At 53.3% G+C, this 23,255-nt stretch overlaps 2 protein-coding genes across 2 annotated transcripts in view; both read left to right on the forward strand.

Annotated features, from left to right (window-relative positions):
* The first annotated feature begins 269 nt into the window (after positions 1–269).
* The window catches only part of LOC116897012 (bone morphogenetic protein 8A-like), a 27,498-nt gene continuing 4,512 nt past the window's right edge, over positions 270–23,255 (forward strand). The window contains 8 exon segments of the mRNA XM_032898619.1: positions 270–720; positions 15,110–15,299; positions 15,703–15,718; positions 15,720–15,765; positions 15,768–15,788; positions 15,791–15,850; positions 22,262–22,456; positions 22,892–22,971. Of these exon segments, the coding sequence (XP_032754510.1) occupies positions 396–720; positions 15,110–15,299; positions 15,703–15,718; positions 15,720–15,765; positions 15,768–15,788; positions 15,791–15,850; positions 22,262–22,456; positions 22,892–22,971 (933 nt within the window). The 5' untranslated portion in view covers positions 270–395.
* LOC116897002 (succinyl-CoA:3-ketoacid coenzyme A transferase 2A, mitochondrial-like) lies at positions 16,565–18,445 on the forward strand. The gene is given in 4 exon segments (XM_032898610.1): positions 16,565–17,180; positions 17,182–17,963; positions 17,966–17,998; positions 18,001–18,445. Coding segments are annotated over 4 exon segments (1,650 nt in total). The 5' UTR covers positions 16,565–16,746; the 3' UTR covers positions 18,402–18,445.

Genomic DNA, 23,255 nt, shown 5'->3' on the forward strand with positions numbered 1-23,255 from the left:
CCAGCCTGCCTGTACCCACCTACTGGTGCCCTAGGCGGATCCCACCACTTTGCGTTGTTGAGACCATCCCTGGGCGTCACTCCGCACTCGGACCCGCCCCCCGATTCCCCATTGGCTGATCCTGGCAGGGGTGGGGTCAAGAAAGTGTTCGCCGGTCTGAGCTGCTACCCAGGTCCTACTCCAGACACTCGCGGGTCAGCGCCGTGAGAGCCCACGTTGCTCTGACCTACGGGCGCAGTGATCGCCTGCCGAGTGCGCGGTGCTCAGTCGCTGTAGAGCTGCCCGCGACAGGTGCGAACTCAAGGGATCCACTGCGCCGTCTGGTCCTCCCCATCGGGGTGTCGCACCCGAGCCAGGCCAGCTACCGGTGGATGCGCATCTGCTGAAAGTCCGAGATGGCCGTACGTCCCGGGCCACTCTGGCTATTGGGCCTGGCTCTGTGCGCGCTGGGAGGAGGCCACGGTCCGCGTCCCCCGCACACCTGTCCCCAGCGTCGCCTGGGAGCGCGCGAGCGCCGCGACATGCAGCGCGAAATCCTGGCGGTGCTCGGGCTGCCCGGGAGACCCCGACCCCGTGCGCCACCCGCCGCTGCTCGGCAGCCAGCATCCGCGCCCCTCTTCATGTTGGACCTGTATCACGCCATGACCGATGACGACGACGGCGGGCCACCGCAGGCTCACTTGGGCCGTGCCGACCTGGTCATGAGCTTCGTCAACATGGGTGAGTGCCGGAAAGGCGTCAGGAATCCCGGTGGGGGGGGGGCGAGGAAGAGGTGGCCGCCTGTCTGGGGATGATGCCCTCAGGTAATACAAGGCCCCTAGGACAGGGAGCCATGGTTCAGTAAAACACGGAAAGGGGCGGAAAGAGGGGACAGCAGGGTGTCAAGATTGAAATGTCTGAGAGTTAGCACCGGTGCACAGGGTCTTCGCCCACCAAGGCACCCAGGAGTTGGGATCTGATGATGTCCTGGTCCCCTAGGTAGCACCGGAGGACAGTCCTGGGGAGACTGATGAGTAAACAGAGGCCGTGATGCTGTCGCAGTGATAAATGCAGCCCTGAAGAGAGGGACAAAGTTCAGTGTGGAAACCTGTGGTCATATCAAAGTGACCAGAGCTGACCTTCATGACCGGACAGCAGGCTCTTTCTGTGCAGTAGGAAGTGGGTGGATGGGGTGCAGTGTCAGGAGGTGGAGTGGACAGACTCAGACATGACTGTAGTCTTGTGGGCCTGGTCCCCAGTGGCTGGACCTTGGCCTGGCATGGAGTGTTCAGGTCAGTGAATGACCCAAGGGGCAGTGTGAGTCCATTCTTCCAAGGAGTGGCTCCTTTCTCCAGGTGTCTCTAGACATCAGGACCACTTTGTACTTCTAGTCTTGTATTTTTTTTTTTACTTACATGTATGAGTGTTTTACCTGTATGTTATGTCTGTGTGCCACATTCATGCCCAGTGCTGGCAGAGGCTAGCAGAGAGCATTGGATGCCCTAAAACTGGAGTCACAGACAGTTGTGAGTAGCCATGTGGGTGCTAGAAAATCAAACCCAGGTTCTCTAGAAGATCCTAAGGATAGAGAGGCAGTTACAACCCCACATGTGATCTGTCCTAAGTCCCCACACCGCCCTCTAAGCAGAAAACAGTATCTAGATTCCTCCTGCCCCAGCGCTTTCAGTCCTGAGAGCACCTTTCCCCTGTGCTGTGCTCTACCCTACCTTAGCCACCACCGGCTATGGATGGGGAACAAAGGTTTGGGTGCCTTCTCTACCTGCCTTCAAGTAGGGGAACAAATGACTCCTGCACCATCTCTCCAGCTACATCCCCCCACTTTTAAACTTTTAGAGATGTTTTCTTTTATGTATATGAGATTTTCCTGCCTGTATGTATGTGTACCAAGTGCACGCAGTGCCTCATGGGGGCAGACGAGGGTGTCAGATCCTCTGGGACTGGAGTCAAAGATTATAGGAAGTCACGAGCAGCGAGTGCTCCTGACTGCTGAGCCATCTCTCCAGCCCTAACTTCTAAAAGTCTGGGAGGTGCTTTCCCGGAGGTTTTCCTCACTGTGGGTCAGATTCCCACCTCTTTGCTGATGTTTGTGGCTACTGACCTGGGCAGGTTTGAATACCCAGCTTGAACTGGGACCAGGGAAAGGACCCTGGCACGGCCACCAGCCCTGCAAAGAGTATCTAGTCCTAGCCACAGGTGACCATCAAGTCTTCACTGACATTCCCCAGGGGACAGTGGGGAGGTACAGAGAGGCAGGGACTGCTCTGAAATAGCCCAGAAGACACTCGGATTGCCTAACTGTACCTCCAGTGCTCCAGTTGGTGATACTCCCTCCAAGATGGGGAGAGCTTTCAATAGGATGTGGGCAAAGGAACGTAGGAGACTGGACAGTATAGTGCGTGGGGTCCTCAGTCACTAATTTCCCTACCTGAAGGCAGGTAGAGAGCACCCAAGCCTCTGTTCTGCATCCATAGCTGGTGCTGGCCAAGGTAGGGTGGAGCACAGCACATCGGGAAGGCTGGTGTCTCTGACTGAAAGAGCTGGGACAGGAGGGATCTAGATACTGTTTTCCTGCTTGGAGGGCAGGGTGGGGACTTAGGACAGACCACATGTGGGGCTGTAACTCCCTCTCCATCCTTAGGACAGGCTGACCCAGGGCTTAGGACTAAGAACGAAGGATAGGCTTGCCCAAGAATGTCCCCAGAGGAGCTGTTGATCAGAATGAATCACCACCCAGCCCATGTTCTGTACCCCACGCCCCTCCTCTGGTCAAAACATGCACAGCTCTGGTGGGAACTGTTGCTCTGACTAGACCAAGGCCCGCTGCTGCTGTGCAACCTTAGGGAAGTCCCTTGTTGTCTCTGAGCCTAAGTCTGTTTTCTTTTTAAATGGAACTCCTAGGCCTGGCATGGTCTCTCTCTCTCTCTCTCTCTCTCTCTCTCTCTCTCTCTCTCTCTCTCTCTCTCTCTCACACACACACACACACACACACACACACACACACACACACACACACATACACCTTAAATTATAGCACTGAGGAGGCAGAGGCAGGAAGAGCTCTATGAATTCCAAGCCAGCCAGAACTACATGGCGAGCATAAATGGGACTCCTAGTGACCTGTCCTCAAGGTTATGCGACTGACTGACTGAGGAACAGGAGCAGAAAAGCGGCCCCACTCCTTTTTCAGTGTGAACTAGGACATGGCCACTGCCTACCCCCAGTGTGACCCAGAACCAGGCCACTGCTGACCCCCAGCCCTTCCAGCTACAGCCCAGCCGTGCACATAAAGCAGTGAAATTTCTATGCGGCTACATGTGTTATATTATGACTATACTCCTAACACTCAGGAGACTGAGGCAGGAGGATTGTCACAACTTCAAGGCCAGCCTGGGCCACATCATATATGGAAAGTCAGCCAGGGGATCAGGGTAACAGCAAATCCTGTTGAAAGAAAGAGGCTGGGAGAAGAGGAAAATAAACTAGCCCTATATGTCTGTCTTGTGTACACTGAAACCTAGAGATGGACTTTAATTTTCTTTAAGACAAAGTCTCTCTGTAGCCCTGGCTGTCCTGGAACTCACTCTGTAGACCAGGCTGGCCTTGAACTCAGAGTCCTCGAAGTCCTGAGTAGGGATTGAAGGTGTGCACCACCACATCCATCTCAGAATGATTGTTTTCCTGGTGATTACCAGGCCCTGTGTGTCAGACACCTAGCCAGGCCGATCCTGAAGGGCAGAGCCCTGGAACCAGCAGGCCACTGACAGCAGCAGCGGCATCAGTGGCCCCAAGGCTGTGACTGTGAGGAGCAGAGGTGACAGCAGATTCCTGGCCCTGGTGTCCATCCCTGTGCCCAGAGAGTGGAGAGCCCTGAGCTAAGCGGGTACTCTCAGCACCAGACCCTGACTCTCGTCCCTCCCAGATCTGCCCTCATCCCTGCTTGTCTCTACCCACACGTCCTCCTTTCTGTGGTCTGTTCCTTCCAGGCATCTGCAGGGACAGTATCAGGAAGACAGATGCCTCCAGCCCTGATCATTGGGTCTGTTTCAGAGGAACCCGCTTGCTCCCTGCCCGGGCCCTGGCAGGGTGGCCTCAGGCCCTTCTGTCCTTCCCAAGGGTGGAAGGAGGCAGGAAGGACCAGCTCTGCTCATGTCAGGTGGCTCTGTTCTGGATGCGGAAACTGAGGCACAAACAGCAGTAACAAGCAGGACCACAGTGGAGCCACCAGCACATGCATTGACCCCTTTCCCAGCCCAGGAGCTTTTATTCCCAAGGCCTCCAGTGGCCAAGGGCAGGGCAGCAATGAACTGTGGTGGCCGGATATTAAAGAGTAAGACTGTGTGAGCATTGGAGACCCGGCTGAGGTCTCCCGCTGCCCCTGCCAGCTCTGTGGCCGGAGATACTTTCTCATCAGAGACCTCAGGGTCACTTCCTTTGGCTCTTACCCAGGGGATTCCTTCATTTCTTCACTCACTCATTCATTCATTCATCCATCCATTCATTCCTCCCACAAATAGTCATGCAGTGCCTACTATGTGCCCTGGGTTCCAGTTGTGGGGACAGTCACACTGCCTGTGTCCTTTCAGAGGTGACCTTCTAGTGGGAGAGACAGAGAATGCACACACTGCCATGGAGATGGTTGTCAGGGATGATACATACACACACACACACACACAGAGAGAGAGAGAGAGAGAGAGAGAGAGAGAGAGAGAGAGAGAGAGAGAGAGAGATGACCTGAGAAGGGCTAGGTCAAGGGACTTCTGACCTGGGACTCACACAGAAAGAATTCCCGTCCTGATGTTGCTGTACCTACTCTACTTATGATCTGGCCTTTCCTAGCTCCCACCCTACCCCTGCCCCCAAGCCTCAGTTTCCCCTCTGTGAGATGGAGGTGCTCATCTTAAGGGGCTGCCAGGGCTGAGTGAGATGACAGCTGAGCTGGCCCCATGCCCAGACAGCCACATCTGTTCCTGAATTTGCGTTCACAAGTACAGGCAGGAGAGTTGAGGCTCAGAGAGGGTTGCGGTAGTCCCAAGGCCACACAGCACTTCATCTGCATCCAATGCTCATGCCCTCTGTACAGCTGCAATCCAGATACGTTTCACATGCTCATTACATAAAATTCAGACCATCCACAATGAGATAACGAATTCCCCTGGGAATCAAGCTTCTACCAGTCAGTCCGCCGGGCAACTTTGTGATGCCTCTCACCAACAGCTCCTCCAGCCTGTTTCTAAGCTTCATAGAGATGGAGTCATGCAGCGTGCGGCCACCCCAATGTGCTGCCTGTTAAACTCCCACCCAGGGCGGTTCTCTGAGAGTCCCACATTCTTGTTTCTTAACTTCTGAGGTGCATGAATGGCCCACAAGTGTCCTTGTTCATTTATTCTTATTAATGGAGACTTGGTTCTTTTCAGCCTGGGAGTGTTTTGAATGAAGCTTCTCTTCGTCTGTAGTCCCAGGGATTCAGAAGGCTGAGGGAACATCTTAAGTTCAAAGCCAGGCTGGGGAACTTGTTGAATCCTGTCTCGAAAGAAAGAAAAAGAAAGAAAGAAAGAAAGAAAGAAAAGAAAGAAAGAAAGAAAAGAAAGAAAAAAAAGGATAGAAAGGAAGGAAGGAAGGAAGAAAAGAGAAAGAAAAAAGAAAGACCAAGAAAAGAAGAAAGAAAACCATGACTGGAGAGATGGCTTAGTGTACAGAAAACTTGCTGTTCTCCAAGACTCTATTCAGTTCTCAGCACCAATGTCAAATGTCAAACCCCATTACTCTAGGGGGATCTGATACCTCTGGCTTCTGCGAGTGCTTACACTCAAGTGCACATACCCACAGACAGACAGACAGGTAGACAGACTTGCATACGTACAATTAAAGGTAATAAATATCAATCTCTTTTTAAAAGAGATAGGGGATGAGCTCAGGGTGGAGCCCTTGCTTAATGTGTGCTAGGCCCTGAGTCCAATCCCCAGGACCAAAAGAGCAAATCCTCCTTCTCATCCACTGCTGGTGTATGTGTGTGTGTGTGTGTGTGTGTGTGTGTGTGTGTGTGTGTGTGTGTGTGTGTGTGTGTGTGTGTGTGCATGCATTTGTGTGTATGTGTGTGCATGCATTTGTGTGTGTGTATGTGTGTGCATGCATTTGTGTGTATGTGTGTATGCACGTGTATGTGTGCATGTGTGTATGTGTATACATGCATGTGCATGTGTGCATGTGTCTGTGTGTACATGTGCATGTACACGTAAGCATGCCCTGGACATCAGACTTGGGGTCTTTCCCTTCCTAAGCAAGTGTGCCTAGCCCTGAGCTTCACTCATGCCCACATCCATTTTGAGAGAAACCCCACCCCTGTTTGAAAAGAGATGGGCAAGATTTCCAGACACCTGACCTAGCCCAGCTCTTCCGTCCCTGACAGGCGAGCTCCTTCATGATGAGTCTCAGCCTGCACGGTGCATCTTCTAGGGTGCTTGCTTTCTCTGTCTCATGTAGGGCCACGGATAGCACCTCTTTCTCCTTGTCTTTGGGAAGCAACCTAGAAATGTCCCAAGTGGACTCTCCATGCCCCTCACCCCACCGTGTGCCACAACGGCTGTAGGTGCTCAGGACAGACTGGCAGAGGGGAAGGGGTCAGGGAGCACGAGAGCTGCATCAGGTAGGATGGACTCGGGCTGTCCCCATCCCTGTGGTGCCAGCAGTGAGCACATCTCTGAGAACCTCCTGAGACCCCCAGGTCCATCAGACCCAGCAGGACGGTGGCTTCCTTGAGGACAGAACATGTTGAGCGTCACCTCCACGCCAACATGCCACTGTTCAACGCCAGGTCCACTCGTTTCCGGGGCTGAGTCTGAAAGTTGGGATCACATTCCCCTGAGCTCATATGGGACCTCTACAGAGAACCCCTTGTGGGCCTCAGTTTCCCTGTCTCAGAACCCCAATCCTGAAATCCTTTCCAGTTTTGACTCAAGCTTTGCCTACTCCCTGTCCACTGATGAGGGTCTCTGTAAGAGTGAGTCACTGGGTAGGCAGGTAAGCGGGATGTGTCATCACGGACCATGTCCTTGAGTTTCTTCTGGAGGAATTGGTCCTTGCTCACATCTCCTGGGAATTATTTTTTACCTCGGCAGGCTTGATGTGGTCGCCTGTGCGGGTGTTCCCTTTTAATTTGGGGTCTGGAGCCAGCTGAGGACTGGACCGGTAATTATGTGTGCAGAGCCGTTTATGGAAACGGCCTGTGAAGAAAGCCAGTGCAGAGGGAGACTCAGCTGAAAATACCTCAGGAGTGAGGCTGGGCCTCACCACAGCGCTGAGGCTCCTGCTGGGAGAAATTCCTTCAGGTGCAGGATGCACGGGTCACCAACCCCAGGGCCCTACCCTCCTCTGAGATCCTACAGGAGTCCAGGGTGGGCCCCTCAGTCTTTGGTACCAGCAGCACAGAGCAGTTAGACCCCGCCCCTTTTCCTCAGGGCCTGGGGAACCCATCCCCACCCTCAAGGACCCCATGAGGAAAGGAAGCAAATCTCACAGCAAGCGCAGACATCACAGTATCCAGTGGGGACTCACCGTGATATGGTCGCACGGACCAACAGTAGCACCCCAGCCCTGGGAGCCAGTGTCCCAGGAAGAGCAGAAGCTCTCACCCTCTGTCCACGAAACACAGGCTGCTGCAGGTGGCCCGTCCACCAGACACGTTCAGCTACTGCTCTAAAGAGCTACCATCTAGAAAGGCAGCTAAGTCAGGGACAGAACCCACTGATACAAAGGGAGGGGACAGACCCACAGCCTGGTATGTAGAGAGGAGGATCTTCAGTGGGACTGAGGGAAAAGAAAATATGTCAGGCAGGAGAGAACCTAGGAAAATATAACCCTGAGAGGAGGCAGGCATGAGAGGAGGGTCTCAGGCAAAAGGCACAGGAAGTTATCCTGTCTTGACTGAGGCAGGGCCTGAGACATGGGCCCTGAGGGGCTGTGACAGTTTGAAGGAAGACCTCACTCTTCTGCCAGCCACTCTGAGAAGGGGAGGATGACTTTTGAAGTACTTCTTCTGGTCAGAAGCAGGACAGATTTAGTTTGTCTGGGTGAATCTAACTTTGTCTAGGAGGGGGGAAAAAAAGGCCAACATTTTGTGAGTGTCTTGCTGACCAACACAGGGTTTGGCATGTGGAGGTCTAGTCTGGCTGGATGGCCACAGCGCCCCAGATGTAGACTGGCAGGATGTGGACACTGGTGTGGCCAGGGAAGCCACCTCCTGCCCACAGTAGGCCTTTTCCAAACTCATGGCATCTGGAGCTGGTTTTATCAGGGACTGGAGGAGGAGGCCGAGGGTTCTAGGATTGTTTTCTCAAACCCTCAGGCAGTTTAGACGGTAAACTTGGCTTCCGGTTTACAGCTTTGCTGAGGGCAGAATGTCTGCCCTTGCCCCCCTGTCTCAGCTTTGTGGAGCTGCCTGTCCAGAGTCCTTGCTGGAAGCTCCATTTTCTCCGTGTGTGTGTGTGTGTGTGTGTGTGTGTGTGTGTGTGTGTGTGTGTGTATGTTACGTGTATTAACAGGGTCTCTCCTGGACCCAGAGCTTGCTAATCCCAGCTTGTCTAACTAGCCACCTTTCTCCGAGCTTCCTTTCTCTGCCTCATGGGATTGCAAGAAGCCATCGAGCCTGCCTGGCTGTCCTGTGGATTGTGGGGATCTGCACTCCGGTCTTCATGTCTACAGTAGAAGAGATTTCGCACCGAGCCTCTCCCCAGACTCCATTGCTGGAAACTAGACATCACTCCCCACATGGCAGCAGGGGCGCCTCTGAGTGCCACAGGCTGTCCCAGAGTCAGCAACAACTGAACTAAATAGAACTCTCTCTAGGGCACAGGGTGTCTGGGATCAGTGTGCTGAGTTATTTGAGGTAAGGAACAGAGTGTCCTGCGAACAGCCTGGCTTTTCCGGCTGCTCTGTGGTCAGCTTGTGTACCACCGGATTCCAGCCATGCCAACTTCTTTAGGGTCCACACACACCACACAGACCCTGTGTTTTTCAGGGTTTCTCCGTTAGGGCAGCTTGTTTCTTCCTTCGCCTCTCTGAAGTCGGTTTCTTGTTGCTGTTGTTTTCAGTTAAATTTTTTCTTCGTTCCTGGGGCTGGCGAGGTAGCTCAGCAGTTAAAAGCTCGTGCTTCTCCCGTAAAGGACCTGAGTTCTACTCCCAGGACTCAGGTTCAGTGGCCACAGCCGCCCAGCTCCAGAGGATCGTACGCCCTCTTGTGGCACCCATGGGTACTGCACTCACGTGTGTACAGGTAAACACTTGCCACAGTGCCCATGTGGAGGTCAGAGGACAACTTTTGGTAGACTGTTCTCTCCTTCCACTGTGGGTTCTGAGATCAGACTGTGATCATTAGATTTGTGTAGAAAGCTGACCTGTCTCATTGGCCCAGTTCTTTTTCTACAATCTTGGACCACCCGGTTTTAAAATGGCACACGGGTTGTTAGGCTCCTGTGTAGACAGAGATTCTCTGCAGGAACAACTTCACTTCCTTGAGGATCTTAGCAATGTCTAGCCATTGTCAGTTGTTGCAGCCAGGGAAGAGGTCCATGTGCGCATCTGATCGGAGGCCGGGGATACTGCTCAAAAGCCTAGAGATACAGAGAAGGATGTTTACCACAAAGAATGCCCAGCCCAAATGTCAGCCATGCCAAGCATAGATGCTTATGAAATGCAAGCAATGTCTGATGCTGCCTATGTGCAGTGTGTGTGTGTGTGTGTGTGTGTGTGTGTGTGTGGTGTGTCTGTATGTGTGTGTATTGTGTGTGTTGTATGGTATAGTGCAATGTGTATGTTTGTGTTGTAAAGTATAGTGTGTGTGTTGTAGGGTGTATGGGGGAGAGCGTGGTGTGTGTGGTATGTGTCTGTATGTGTGTGTATTGTGTGTGTGTTGTATGGTATAGTGTTGGGTGTGTGTGTGTGTGGTGTGTCTGTATGTGTGTGTATTGTGTGTATTGTATGGTATAGTGTGGTGTGTGTGTTTGTGTTGTATAGTGTATGTGTTGTAGGGTGTATGGGGGAGAGCGTGGTGTGTGTGTGTGGTATGTGTTTGTGTGGTGTGATGTGGTGGTGTGGGGGATGTGGTGGTGTGGGTGCGTGTGCATGCATGCGTGCATGTGTGTGTGCGTGTGTTTAGAGATCAGGAAACCACCTTAGGTGGTATTATTCCTTGGTAGCTCTCCACCCTGTTTTTTGAGGCAGAGCCTCTCCCCAGCTGGGAACTCTCTGATAAAGCTAGGTGAGCCTGGAAGGTCTGCCTGTCTCTGCCCTACACACACACACACACACACACACACACACACACACACACACACACACACACACAGTGCTGAGGACATATGCCTAACTTGTTTTTGTTTTTTAATGTGGCTTCTGGAACGCAAACTTGAATGCTTCTCTCGCTGTCCCTCTGGCCACTGAGAAAACCCTTCAGTGTTAGCTTCTGAGTACTCTTTTAAAAAAGAAAGATTTGATCTCCTTTTTTATGCATCAGTGTTTTGCCTGCATATATATCTGTCTGTCGTGTACACAGAGCCCACAGAGGCCAGAAGAGGACATTAGATTCTCTAGAACTGGAGTTAGAGGCAGCTGTTACCCACCATGTGGGAGCTGGGAACTGACCATGGGTCCTCTGTAAAAGCAACCAGTGCTCTAACCACTCAGCTGTCTCTTCAGCCCCCTGTATTTTGTTCTTGAGCTCCTTCCCTAAGAATGTATGGTCGGGCTGGAGAGGTGGCTCCGCGGTTAAGAGCACTGACTGCTCTTCCAGAGGTTCTGAGTTCAAATCCTAGCAACCACGTGCAATGATCTGATGCTGTGAAGAGAGCAACAGTGTACTCATATAGATAAATAAAATCGTCTTAAAAAGAACGACAAATTGTTCTAGTTTAAAATTACACACACACACACACACACACACACACACACACACAACATCATTGTAGCTCAGCCACCAATTTAATACAGTTAGTTCAAATACTGTCCTTTGGGCTTTGCTGTGTTTTGCAAATACTATGTTTTGGGTTTTTGCTCTTTTTAAAAGCATTTATTTACTTATTTCATGTATGTGAGTACACTGTAGCTGTCTTCAGACACACCAGAAGAAAGCATCCGATCTCATTACAGATGGTTGTGAGCCACCATGTGGTTGCTGGGGTTTGAACTCAGGACCTCTGGAAGAGCAGTCAGTGCTCTTAACCACTGAGCCATCTCTCCAGCCCGTGTTTGCTCTTTATTCCTGTATTTGAATTGGTTTTTCTTTCATAATCTGTGAAATCTCTATAACATGTATAATGGAGCCTTGCAATTGGTCTGATTTCCTTTCCCTCCCCCTGTATCCTGTCTCTGTTCGCTTTCAGCACTCAGTTTCTGGTTTTTGCTGTTTTTTGTTTTTTTGTTTTTTTTTTTTTTCACTTGTGGCTTGGCTCCCTAATTTAAAATATACTAGGACGTTAACTCGGTGGTTAAGACCATTTCCTCTGACCAGGAGGACCTAAGTTTGAATCCCTACCACCCATGCTAAAAGCTGACCATAGCTGTGTATGCTGCAACCCCAGCTTACAGGGAGGTGGGGACAGACAGATCCCTAAGCCCAACCTGGCTGAATTGGGAAGCTTCCTTTTCAGTGAGAGGCCTTTTCTCCGGCACATACGGGGGAGAGCGATATCATAAGACATCGGCCACCCTGCTGTGACTTCCACATGTGTGCACACAGGCAGACGCACACATCACACATGTGCACGCACATGTATGTGCCTTAGTGTGTGTGTAGTGCATGTGTGCACACCATCTATATCAGATAAACAGTGTCCTGTCTACACTGCCTTGCTTTTTCTCCTGTCACGGCGGACTACAGACTAATGGCAATCTTTTTTTTTAAAGATTTATTTATTTTTTTTATTATATACAAGTACACTGTAGCTATCTTCAGACACACCAGAAGAGGGCATCAGATCTCATTACAGATGGTTGTGAGCCACCATGTGGTTGCTGGGATTTGAACTCAGGACCTCTGGAAGAGCAGTTAGGGCTCTTAACCACTGAGCCATCTCTCCAGCCCGACTAATGGCAATCTTAAGGGATTCTTCCAGCTGGGCGGCGTCCCACTGAGTGTTACTCAGTGCACAGCGCGTCTCCTAATGCCGGCTGGGTTGTTTCTGCTCTGTTGTGCTGCAGCCCCCGGACACCGCTCTTTGTGTATTTCTGTGACCGTCTCTGGGACACTTTCTTGGAAGTTGAGTTTGGAAGTCAAAGATTTCCCAATTCGTCTCTGCTGTTACTAGACACCCACTAAAAGGATTACTCGTTTTAACCAGCAAGGCTGAAGAGAGTTCTGGCCTTATTGGAAGGAAGTGGTTTTCAACCATGGTCTGTTTTTGCCTCTTTGGGGGCCTTGGACAATATCTGGAGTCAATTTTGGTCTTTGCTACTGGAGAGGGAAGGCGGTCCTGCAAATGTAGGACATTGTTACAACACCCTACACTCGGGACAATGCCCGTGACACTCCAGCCCAAAAAGGAACCACACGCACACATGAATGAATGAATGAATGAATGAATGAATGAATGAATGAATGAAACCTGAAAATAGGTTGAATAAGTGAGGTAGGTAATTTTTGTGGATATCACTAGGAAAATGAATGCAGAAATTGAAGGGATTAAAAAACAAATTACTTATTTTATGCATGTGCCTGAGTGCATACATATGTGTCGTGTGTGTGGAGGCTCTCTGGTCAGAAGAGGGTATCGTATCCACTGGAATTGAAGTTATATATGGTGGTTGTGAGCTGACAAGTGAGTACTAGGAACTGAACCGGGTTCTCTGCAAGAGCAGTAAATGCTTTTCACCTCAGCCATTTTGCCAGCAAAACTGAAGGACTTTACTTTACGGAGCTGTCAGAATTGTGAGAAGAAAATATCAAGCACTTTCCCCCCACATGCCTCAAAATGAGATTCTGGGACACACACACACACACACACACACACACACACACACACACACACACACACACACACACCGCCGATCCATTATTAATTGCAAAGAGAGAGAGAGATTCTGCTTGGAGACCTTGCTCCAAACATCAACTGTCCTCCTGGAGTCACCCAGAGAATTCCTGGCAGGCCATATCTGAGATGGTCAGGATGCAGGACAGTGGCCAGGAAATCAGCAGTGTGCCCCCCAGTCTATCTGAATCTTCCAGGGATCATACTTTCCCAGCATCACAGCCAGCAACAGGATTTTACTGGGAAAACCCAAGAAACCCTATCTCCAGGACATGCCCTTTCTACACCCAGGGGCCGGGAAGCACAGCAGGCATTTTATACGTTTTCCCTGGGTATCTGTCTTGCATTTGGCTAATTCCACCTCACTTTTATACCGTTGTTTCCATCGGCACATGGTGTCAGGCGGCTGTGATGGCGGGAGTCATGTTGGGAGCTAGGATTCCCGGGTCCCGTGCCCAAATGCATATAAAAGTCCAAAGTGCTCTGTCCCAGGCAGCACATTATTGAGGGGCTGCCTCTTGGAATCTCAGCATCAAGACATCCTATGTGGGTCACACAGGTCATTAAGGGAGGGTGGCCACAGAGCTCAGAGTCAGTCCCCAAATAAAACTCCCGAGATACACTTGTAGGCCCCAAGTGTCCTGAAGGAGGTGAGGAGGAAGATATGCCTGAGGGACCATATCTGCCCATACCCTAATACAGGCAGCGGACATCAGGGCCAGGTGCACAGCTGTGTAGCAGAGGAGCCTGAAACTGTCACGAACATTTTGGGTGTGTAAGTACATAGGTAGGAAGGACGCATCCACGGCAGGAAAAAACACTAAACCGAGGTTCAGCACCCCCCACCTCCCGATGCTCTCTGCCTACAGGGGAGGGACAAAACGCCTGTAACCAGGAGTTACAGCTCCTGGCTTTCGGGTGGGCATGAGCTGTCCATTCCTCCCTCTCCTTCCACCTGCTCTGCCCAGATGTGGCTGCCCCTTAGCTCTGACGAGCACCTCTGTATTCCATCCATCACTGGGCCGGGACTCCAGGGGGAGGAGGTGCTCCGGACATCTGCTTAGCCTGGTGCTTTTTAAGACCTGGCTTGCGGTCACTGAGCCCATAGCCACAGAGAGAAAAAAAAAATTTTTTTTAAGACTGAAATGTATAATTAAAATCTCTGTTGGTTTTGGGGGAAGGTGCTAGGCGGCTCCCCACCCCTTCTTTCTGGAAACACAGATTTTTGGCATTCAAAAGGGACAAGAGGCTGGAGAGAAGCAACCCTAAATATCCTGCCCTGGCACATCCGTGCAGCTGGGCACCGGTTTTATTCCAAAACCTTGGGCATCGCTAGAGGGAGGCAAGGCCGGCCTCCGGCCCAAGCTCCTTGACAGCTGCCTCCCTAGACTCGTATTACCCTTCCCTCGAGCAGGTCCTGCAGGGGCTCCCTTAGACTACCTGGCTCCTACTGGCACAACCTTGCTTCCAGCCCTGGATCCCAGCCAAAGCCACTGCTTACACCCCACAGTCTGGGTCTCCAGACAACAGCCCTTTGCCTAGAGTATGTCTAGCCACTGCCAAGACACCTTGTCCATCAGTTCAGATGTCCCTTTTCCTCTGGTTGCTGGCACTGTGTCCCTCTCCCTTCACCAAGGTCCTTCTGCTGCTGGCCTTGGGATGCGGCCTGCACAGCCTCTCCCAGAACACTGAGGGAAACTCAAGCACAGCCCTACCAGACCAGCTCAGCTGTCAGGCAAGGGCAAGCCCTGGGAGGCCTCTGTCCCACTGAAATTCAGCCAATGATGTCCCTGTCCACAGGGCTTTTACCCTGGAATGGAGCTGTTTCTCCACCTTGGACCAATGTCCATCTTGCCGATGGCCTGGGAGCTCTGAGAGGAGGAGGCACTGTGACTTGTCTGTGGGTCCAGGGCCGTGCTGAGCACTTCCTAAGTTTCCCACTACCACACCTTCAGGGACCTGGTGTGCACGCAGGGCAGACCACAAGCCTGTGTGTAGAGCAGGCACTGGCCCCACCCAGGCTGCTTGGGTCCTCCTCTGAGCACAAGCCATCCCGGCTCGTGGTGATGACCCACTCCCACTTTGTGTTCCAGTGGAGCGCAACCGTACCCTGGGCTACCAGGAGCCACACTGGAAGGAATTCCACTTTGACCTAACCCAGATCCCCGCTGGTGAGGCTGTCACAGCCGCTGAGTTCCGGATATACAAAGAGCCCAGCACCCACCCGCCCAACACAACCCTCCACATCAGCATGTTTGAAGTGGTCCAGGAGCGCTCCAACAGGTACCTCCCTCTGCCCAGGTGCCCACCCCACCTCATAGCCTCGTGGTCCAGTCTCCAGCAGGGGTCCAGTCCCGAGGGTGCATTTCCAAGAGAGGAGAGGGAAGCCTCCTAGGAGAGGGGCCTCAGACATGAGAAAGGGACTTGGCCTGGAACTCCTGCCACCACTGTGGCTGTGGGGCCCTCACTAGGTCACAGCACGGAGCCACTGAGCCAGTGTCCCCATCAGCACCTGGACTCTGTACTACATCAAGGGTTGATTATCAGGGAAATGTGGCACCAAAGGAGGCCAGCCAGAGCCAAGCAGGGAAGAGGCTCTGAGATTGGTCCCCCAGGCAGGCACAAGATACAGGCAGCTGTGCCAGCCTGCCTCAGCCCTTGGTTAATTGTTCTTTCATGTCCACAGGGAGTCTGACTTGTTCTTTTTTGGATCTTCAGACGCTCCCGGTCTGGGGACGAGGCTGGCTGGTGCTGACATCACAGCAGCCAGTGACCATGGCTGCTGAACCATAACAAGGACCTGGGACTCCACCTCTATGTGGAAACCGAGGATGGTGAGGCTCCAGGACTTAGCAGGGAGCTGCCCTGGGGTCTTGGGAGGGTGGTTCCAGCAGAGGCCACCAGGCCAGTACACAGAGCCCTCTCACTGGGGAGGAGGATGGTTAGCCTTCCTGAGGACTTGAGCAGACTGGTGAGAGCCTGGAGATGGGGAGGCCCCAGCCAGGAATGCCTTCTGTTCCCTCATACATAGCAACTGACCTCCTGAGAGCCAGGGTCCTCTCGGGGGTGGGGTGGGGAAGGGTCCTTCTCTCTGGGCAGCAGACCTCCACTCAGAGAGGTTCTGTACGAGGAAGGAAGGGTGGGGGATCTGCATCCCAGGTTTTCTGAGCTCAGAGCCTGAGGTTTCACAGCCCTGCAGAGTTGTAACTCAGCACAGAAGCCTGTTTCCATGGATACAGAGGTTTATACTTCACTCCCAGGGGTTTCCTGGGACATTTCCTTTATGTCAGGCGGGGAGGAGAAAAAGGACAACAGGGCAGGATCCTGGTCACTCTGGAGTCCTGGAGTTGATAACTTGGAAGGAGAGGGCAACGAGGTGGAAGGCAGGGATCCCTCTGAGTTAGGGAAAAGTGACAAGGTGCTTGGAGAGTTTAGAGGACTTTAACAGCAGGGGGGTGACAGATGGGACTGCAAAGACGACTAACTTCAGCCCCTCCAGGAGGGGATGCTAACCGGGCTCTGCCCCACCCCCACCTCCACCCCTGCTTCCGGGCAGCTCTCTTGAGTACAGTGGAGCCCGGCACTCACTGCCAGTTGTCAGCGGCATTACATGGGTTTGGAGCGTCTTTCCAAGGCTCTTGAGACGCAGGCTAGGCAGCAGGGATGGCCAAGGGTGTCCTCAGCAGAGTGAGACTATGGCCATCCCTGTCAGTGTCCTCCTCCCTGCTCTATGACGCAGCGCAGAGGTAATGTGCGTTGTTCTCACAAGGTGCTCCTGGCCTTTCCCTCTCTGTCCCTGAGCTGGGAGCCCCGTGGCTCGCGGACGATGGCGGCGCTGAGGCTTCTGGCCTGGGCGTTCTCACGCCCGGTCTCTGCTCACCGCCCACGGCCCACGTTGCCCCACCACCTAATCCGCCACTATCCTACGACCCGCCACGGGAAAGTCAAATTCTACACGGACCCGGTGAAGGCGGTGGAGGGCATCAAGGACGGGGCGAGCGTCATGCTCGGGGGCTTCGGGCTCTGCGGCATCCCGGAGAACCTGATCGGTGCGCTGAAGACCAAGGGCGTGAGGGACCTGAAGATCATCAGCAGCAACGTGGGCGTGGACGACTTCGGCCTGGGCATTTTGCTGGCCTCCAGGCAGGTCAGGCGCGTGTGTGCTCCTACCTGGGGAGAACAAGCTGTGTGAGCAGCTCTACCTAGCGGGGAAGCTGGAACTGGAGATGACGCCGCAGGGAACCCTGGCAGAGCGCATCCGCGCGGGTGGCACGGGTGTGCCCGCCTTCTACACGCCCACTGGCTACGGCACGCAGGTGCAGGAAGGGGGCGTCCCGATTCGGTACTCTCCCGAAGGCCACCTGATTACTCTAAGTCAGCCGCGGGAAGTGCGCGAGTTCGAGGGCCAACACCACCTGCTGGAGCGCGCTATCCGCGCTGACTTCGCCCTGATCAAGGGCTGGAAGGCTGACCGCTCGGGCAATGTGATCTTCAGGGGCAGCGCCCGCAACTTCAACGTGCCCATGTGCAAGGCCGCGGACATCTCGGTGGTGGAGGTGGAGGAGATCGTGGACGTGGGTACTTTCGCCCCGGAGGACATCCACATCCCCAACATTTACGTGAAACGCGTGATCAAGGGGCCGAGGTTCGAGAAGCGCATAGAGCGCCTGACCACACGTGACAGCCCGCCCGCACCCGGGAGCAAAGACCAGGACTCTAAAAGGACGCGCATCATCAAGCGCGCGGCTCTCGAGTTCAAGGACGGCATGTATGCCAATCTGGGCATCGGGATCCCTGTCTTGGCCAGCAACTACATCAGCCCCAAGATGACCGTCTACCTGCACAGTGAAAACGGGATCCTGGGCTTGGGCCCGTTCCCTTTGAAAAATGAAGTAGATCCCGACATCATCAACGCGGGCAAGCAGACAGTGACGGTGATTCCCGGGGGCTGTTTCTTATGTGCGATGACTCTTTTGCCATGATCCGGGCGGACACATCCAACTGACCATGCTAGGTGCCATGCAAGTTTCTAAATACGGCGACCTGGCCAACTGGATGGTGCCAGGCAAGAAGGTGAAGGGCATGGGCGGGGCCATGGACTTGGTGTCTAGTAAGAAAACCAAAGTGGTGGTCACCATGGAGCACTGCACCAAGACAAAGGAGCCCAAAATCTTAGAGAAATGCACCATGCCGCTGACTGGCAAGTCCTGCGTCGACCTCATCATCACAGAGAAAGCGGTGTTTGAGGTGGATCGGAGTAAGGGACTGAAGCTCGTGGAGCTGTGGGAGGGCTCGTCGTTGGACGAGGTCAAGGCCACCACTGGCTGTTCGTTTAAGGTGTGCCCCAACCTCAAGCCCATGCAGCAGATTAAATCTGATGCTTGAGGAGCTCTCCAGGGACGATCTGCGAGTTAGTGACAACTGGACATCCTCAGCAGCACCTGGCCACTGTGACACCCTGGCTCCTCACTCTGGCGTCCTGCTGCTGGATGGTATCTATCAAGAGCCATGTGATTTTAATTAAAAACCCTAACCTGCACCCGTGTGTCCTGTCCCTCCCTAACTAAAGCCTTCTGATCAAACCACTGAGAACACTGGGCCCCCTCTCCCACTTGGTGACATTCGCATACAAGGCTGCAGAGGGTTCCCTGAGAGGTCTCAACACCAGTGCTGCCCCTCATAACTGAGTCACAAAACATGGAGAAAGCCATGGGGCTGGAAGACATCCTACCCAGAGTGCACCTGGTGCCACTTTACTGCTGCCACGAAATGCAGGACTGTGGACCCCGATCAGGAGGCGGAACCTCATTTCCTCCCTCAGGATTGTCTTCTCAGGCGCTCGTTCTGTCCTTAATTTTGTTCCCCTGAATCCTGCCTGCACCCAGCTTCCTCCCGGGAGCTGTTTGTGTGTCCCGAGAAAGGAGGCAGGTGTGTTTCCTGTTGGGTCAGACTTTGGGAAGATGGTCAGTGCTGGTTCTCCACCTGGAAGACCCACTATGCACTGACAGTCCCACTGTGTGTGGGAAGAAGCTGGGCCTTAGCACAGGTGGAGTCCAAAACCTGATCAATGGCATTGATGGGCTCCTGCCTGAAGTGCAGTATCCACGTTGCCTATGCCACACTGACATTCTGTTCCGGAAGTCCGGCTGGCCTGACTTCCTGACCCCAGTGTCGCAACTCTGGGATCTGTCATTCTGCATCTGTGAGCTCGCAACTAAAGTGAGAAAAGCGTGTGTGTGTGTGTGTGTGTGTGTGTGTGTGTGTGTGTGTGTGTGTGCACGCGCACACTGAGAAAGCATTCACCGTCCCCTCATGTGTTTCTCTCCAGAGCTGGGAAGCCTGGTGCCCACTACTAGTTGGGGTCCGATCTAATGATGGGGCACAAGGAGCAAAGCTGGTAGGGCAGGTGCACTCTGGCCTGGGCAAGGAGCAGCTTCTCCAGGTCTCTCAGAAACAGAACTCTGAGAAGAGAAGCCTTGGTCCCTCTGAACCTCAGTCCCACCCTCTCTCCCGCCTCTGCCTTGTGCTGGGCAGGGTAGGAGTCGCCATGTCTGCAGCTGCTCTTCCAGGCATTGAATAGTTCGTCTTCAGTGGGTCTTAACTTGTGAACCTGTAAAATGGGAACCTTGGCTTAGCTGCACCCATGGGCTCTCAGTCCGGCTCACCTTTCATTGAGAGCCTCCAAATGTCCCCAGCCCACACAGCAACTCCCCACTCTGGCTCTGAGGAGTTCAGTCAGGGGCTGCTCTGGAGCAGTTCTGTGTGCACTGACGCACTGATGCCTGGAGCACTGATGGCCTCTGTCCCCAGCAGCCATGGCTCTAGGTCTTCACAGTAAGTAACAGGGACTCAGGGCCTGCCCTGGGTCCAAGCCTGCTGTGTGTCATTTGCTGACTTTCAAGGCCCTTCCTGCTCACAGCTGCTCTGTCCTCCCAGTGTGTGGCCCCGAGGCCTCCCCAGCTCTGCCTCTGTGCCAGAGATGCTGCCTGCTCACAGCACCTGCTCCCGCCATCTTCACTCTGCACCCCATCCTTCCTGCCTGCCTCATCCGCATCTCTTCTGGGGGCTGTGCAGCCCCCATTCGTTGGTGCAGGTGAGGTCATAGGTCGAAGGTTGAGTTGATGAGTTTTCCTTTCACGTGGCTGGCGAACACCTGGTGTGGAGCCCAGCTGCTTGAAGGGCTCACCCTTGAGTGGACTGTCCCCAGCAGGCTGACAGTGGCCTTGACCTCAGTGGATTAGGGAGAGCCTGGTAGAGTGCAAGCCGTGTAAACAGACTTGAGTGCGCATGCACATATGTGTGTGTTTTGTTTCATCCTGGATTTGTGTTGGGGTCATACCTAGGGCTTCATACTGACCAAGCAGGCGCTCTCCCACCGAGCTGTGGCCTCAGCCCTTTGGGTTCTTTTCCACTTCTTCCAGCACTGGTAGTGGAATCCGGGGCCTTGAGCTCACTAAGCAAGAACCCTTCCTCTGAGCTGCATCAGCGCCTGAGATTTCATATGAGGATGTATGCAAGGATGTGTGCATTGGCGCTTGTAACAAGCCAGCTGAACAACCTCGCTGTGTTAGTGACACAGAACGTGAGCGTCGTCGGGCTTTGGTGTGAGGAATCTCACAGGGGCGCAGAGGGAAATGGTTCCCAGTCCTGTTATGACAGCAGAAGGGAACCTGACTGCAGATGGGAGGTGAAACCCCCAAAGCGAGCTGCTGCATGCGAGTGGGTCTTCTGGAGACCGATTCTAACAATGGGGAAGGTTTGTAATGCTAAGGACTTTTGTAACTAGCAGGACAGAAGTAGCCCAGGATGGCAGAGGAGAGTTCTGGAGTCTGGCAGGGAGTTTGTGGCTGATCAAAGGGTTTTTGTTTGTTTTATCCTTCTGTGGTTGTTACCCTGCTTGCCTGGGTTCTTTTGGGTGATCCGGTTTGTATTTTTAAGTTTTAATTGTTTGTTTGGTTGATGTTTTCTTAACTCGTCTATGCATCCCATGCCGTCCTTGAGTTCTCAGAGATCCACCTGTTTCTGCCTCCTTAGCGCTGGAATCAAAGGCGTGTTTTACCAGGCCACACCTTTGGGGTCTTTTTGGCTTTTGTGTAGACCAGGCTGACCTCAAATTCAGTAAGTGGAGTAGAATAACATTGTGTTCCTCCTGCTTCCTCTGCGAAGTGCTGGATTTGTAGGCTGGGCCACCATGCCAGCGTAATAGAGTGCTTCTGCATTTACAAAGGACAAGGGACACCAACAGGGCCCACCAGCAAAGCCAGAGCTAGTGATGGAGGCTGCTCTCCTGGGCCTACTGTGCTGTGGAGGCATCTGCTGTCCTTAGTGGATCTGGGTGAAATCCCCCTGTCTAGGCTCCACTCTTCCTGTGGACAGGGCTCTGGTCTGTCTCCCTGAAGCCCCCTCCTTTCTTTGAAGCCATTGGCAGGCCCAGTGAGCACACTTGGCACTGGAATGAGCAGGATGTGAACTGAACCCCCGACTTTGTGGCTTCTCTGACTTCTCTCCCTGTTCTGCCTGGAGCCTTGGTTGTAGGAATCAGAGAGGCAGTGAATGTCCGACCCTAGAATGAACAAACTTGCTGTGCTGGGAGAATAAGCCCAAGGTTTGACCTCGCAGAAGCTGCTATGACCTGATATGTCATGAACCACACATCCTACTCCCCAGAAAATGCAGGCTGATAGGACCAGGGTGTTCATTAGATCACTGGACCAAGGGAGCCCCAGACCTGAACATCACACCAGCAGTGGTCATTTCTGAGTGACTGTGATCCATGGTCCATAAACAATAAAATATGGACTAGATGGTGACGAACACCTTTAATCCCAGCACTCAGGAGGCAGAGGCAGGAGGATCTCTGAATTCAAGGCCAGCCTGGTCTACAAACTGTGTTCCAGGACAGCCAGGGATACACAGAGAAACCCTGTCTTGAAACTGACCCCTACCCTGCCCTCTCAACCCCCACCCCAAAAAAGATATATGGGGTTATCGTAAGGACCAGCTGAGGAAGTTAGTAGGTGAAATTCTGACTCCTGTCAAATATTTCTCAAGTCTCTCAGGTTATCTCCAGTAGAGATGCCTGGGTCTATGGAGGTCCCTGTCCCTGCCACCTCAGACCTGCTGGCCAGAGTGCTTAGATTGGTCTCTGGATAAGGACACAGGTTCATAGGTGCCATGCCACCACCCACAAGTCAAATCCCCCCACCTCCCTCTCTGTTGTCTCTGTCTCTGTCTCCGTCTCCCAGGGCACAGCCTGGATCCTGGCCTGGCTGGTCTGCTTGGACAAACAGCACCACGCTCCAGACAGCCTTTCATGGTCACTTTCTTCAGAGCCAGCTCGAGTCCTGTGCGGACCCCTCGGGCAGTGAGACCGCTGAAGAGGAGGCAGCCAAAGAAAACAAACGAGCTTCCACATCCCAACAAGCTCCCAGGGATCTTTGGTGAGGGTGGGGTTGAGCCTTGTCAGAGACCCCTTTAAAAGTGATAGCCTTCCTAAAGATCTGGTTGGAGCCCCTTGCCCCTTAGTGTGCCTGGCTGGGAGGGTGGGGTACAGCCAACAGTCTGCAGAGGAAAGCAGACACACTGTGTGTGCTCTGGGGTCCTGATGGCGTGTTCACTTGAGTGGAGGCCTGCCAGGCAGCAAGGGGAGGGATCTTGCTGAACACAGCCACAGCCTGTGGTGACGAAGCCACAAAAGGACGGTGGAGCTGGATCCCGGCAAGAGCAGGGATCCAGAAGTGGAACTTGTGATTCCAGTGGTCCAAGTTTCCTACTGTCCTTCATGGTAGATGTGTCTGTCACATCATCACTGGAGTACCCATGGCCACTCTGTAAGGCAGGACCCCTGAATAGGCTGTGCTTTCTTGTGCCTGCAGATGATGGCCACGGTTCCCGCGGCAGAGAGGTTTGCCGCAGACACGAGCTCTACGTCAGCTTCCGTGACCTCGGCTGGCTGGTAATTTCTGCCTTTCCTCTGCCTGCCTCCTGCAGACCCTGGGGTCTCCAGGGTGGGGTTGGGGTTACTGTGCCTTTATTGTGTATAAAAGCCATGAAAACGAAGGCAGTTTGCTCGTGCTCTGTCCAGTAAGCCACCAGCACTACAACAGGGAAACTGAGGCTGGGTGGGCAGGGCCTCTGGGCTCTTCCTGCTACAGCTGCTGCAGGAGGCATAGGGGCAGCAGTGGAGGAGACTGCAGGGGAGGGGGATGTGTGAAGGGCAGAGCTGGGGTCCAGCCTCAC

Source organism: Rattus rattus, chromosome 1, assembly GCF_011064425.1.
Source record: "Rattus rattus isolate New Zealand chromosome 1, Rrattus_CSIRO_v1, whole genome shotgun sequence".
Classification (NCBI taxonomy): domain Eukaryota; kingdom Metazoa; phylum Chordata; class Mammalia; order Rodentia; family Muridae; genus Rattus; species Rattus rattus.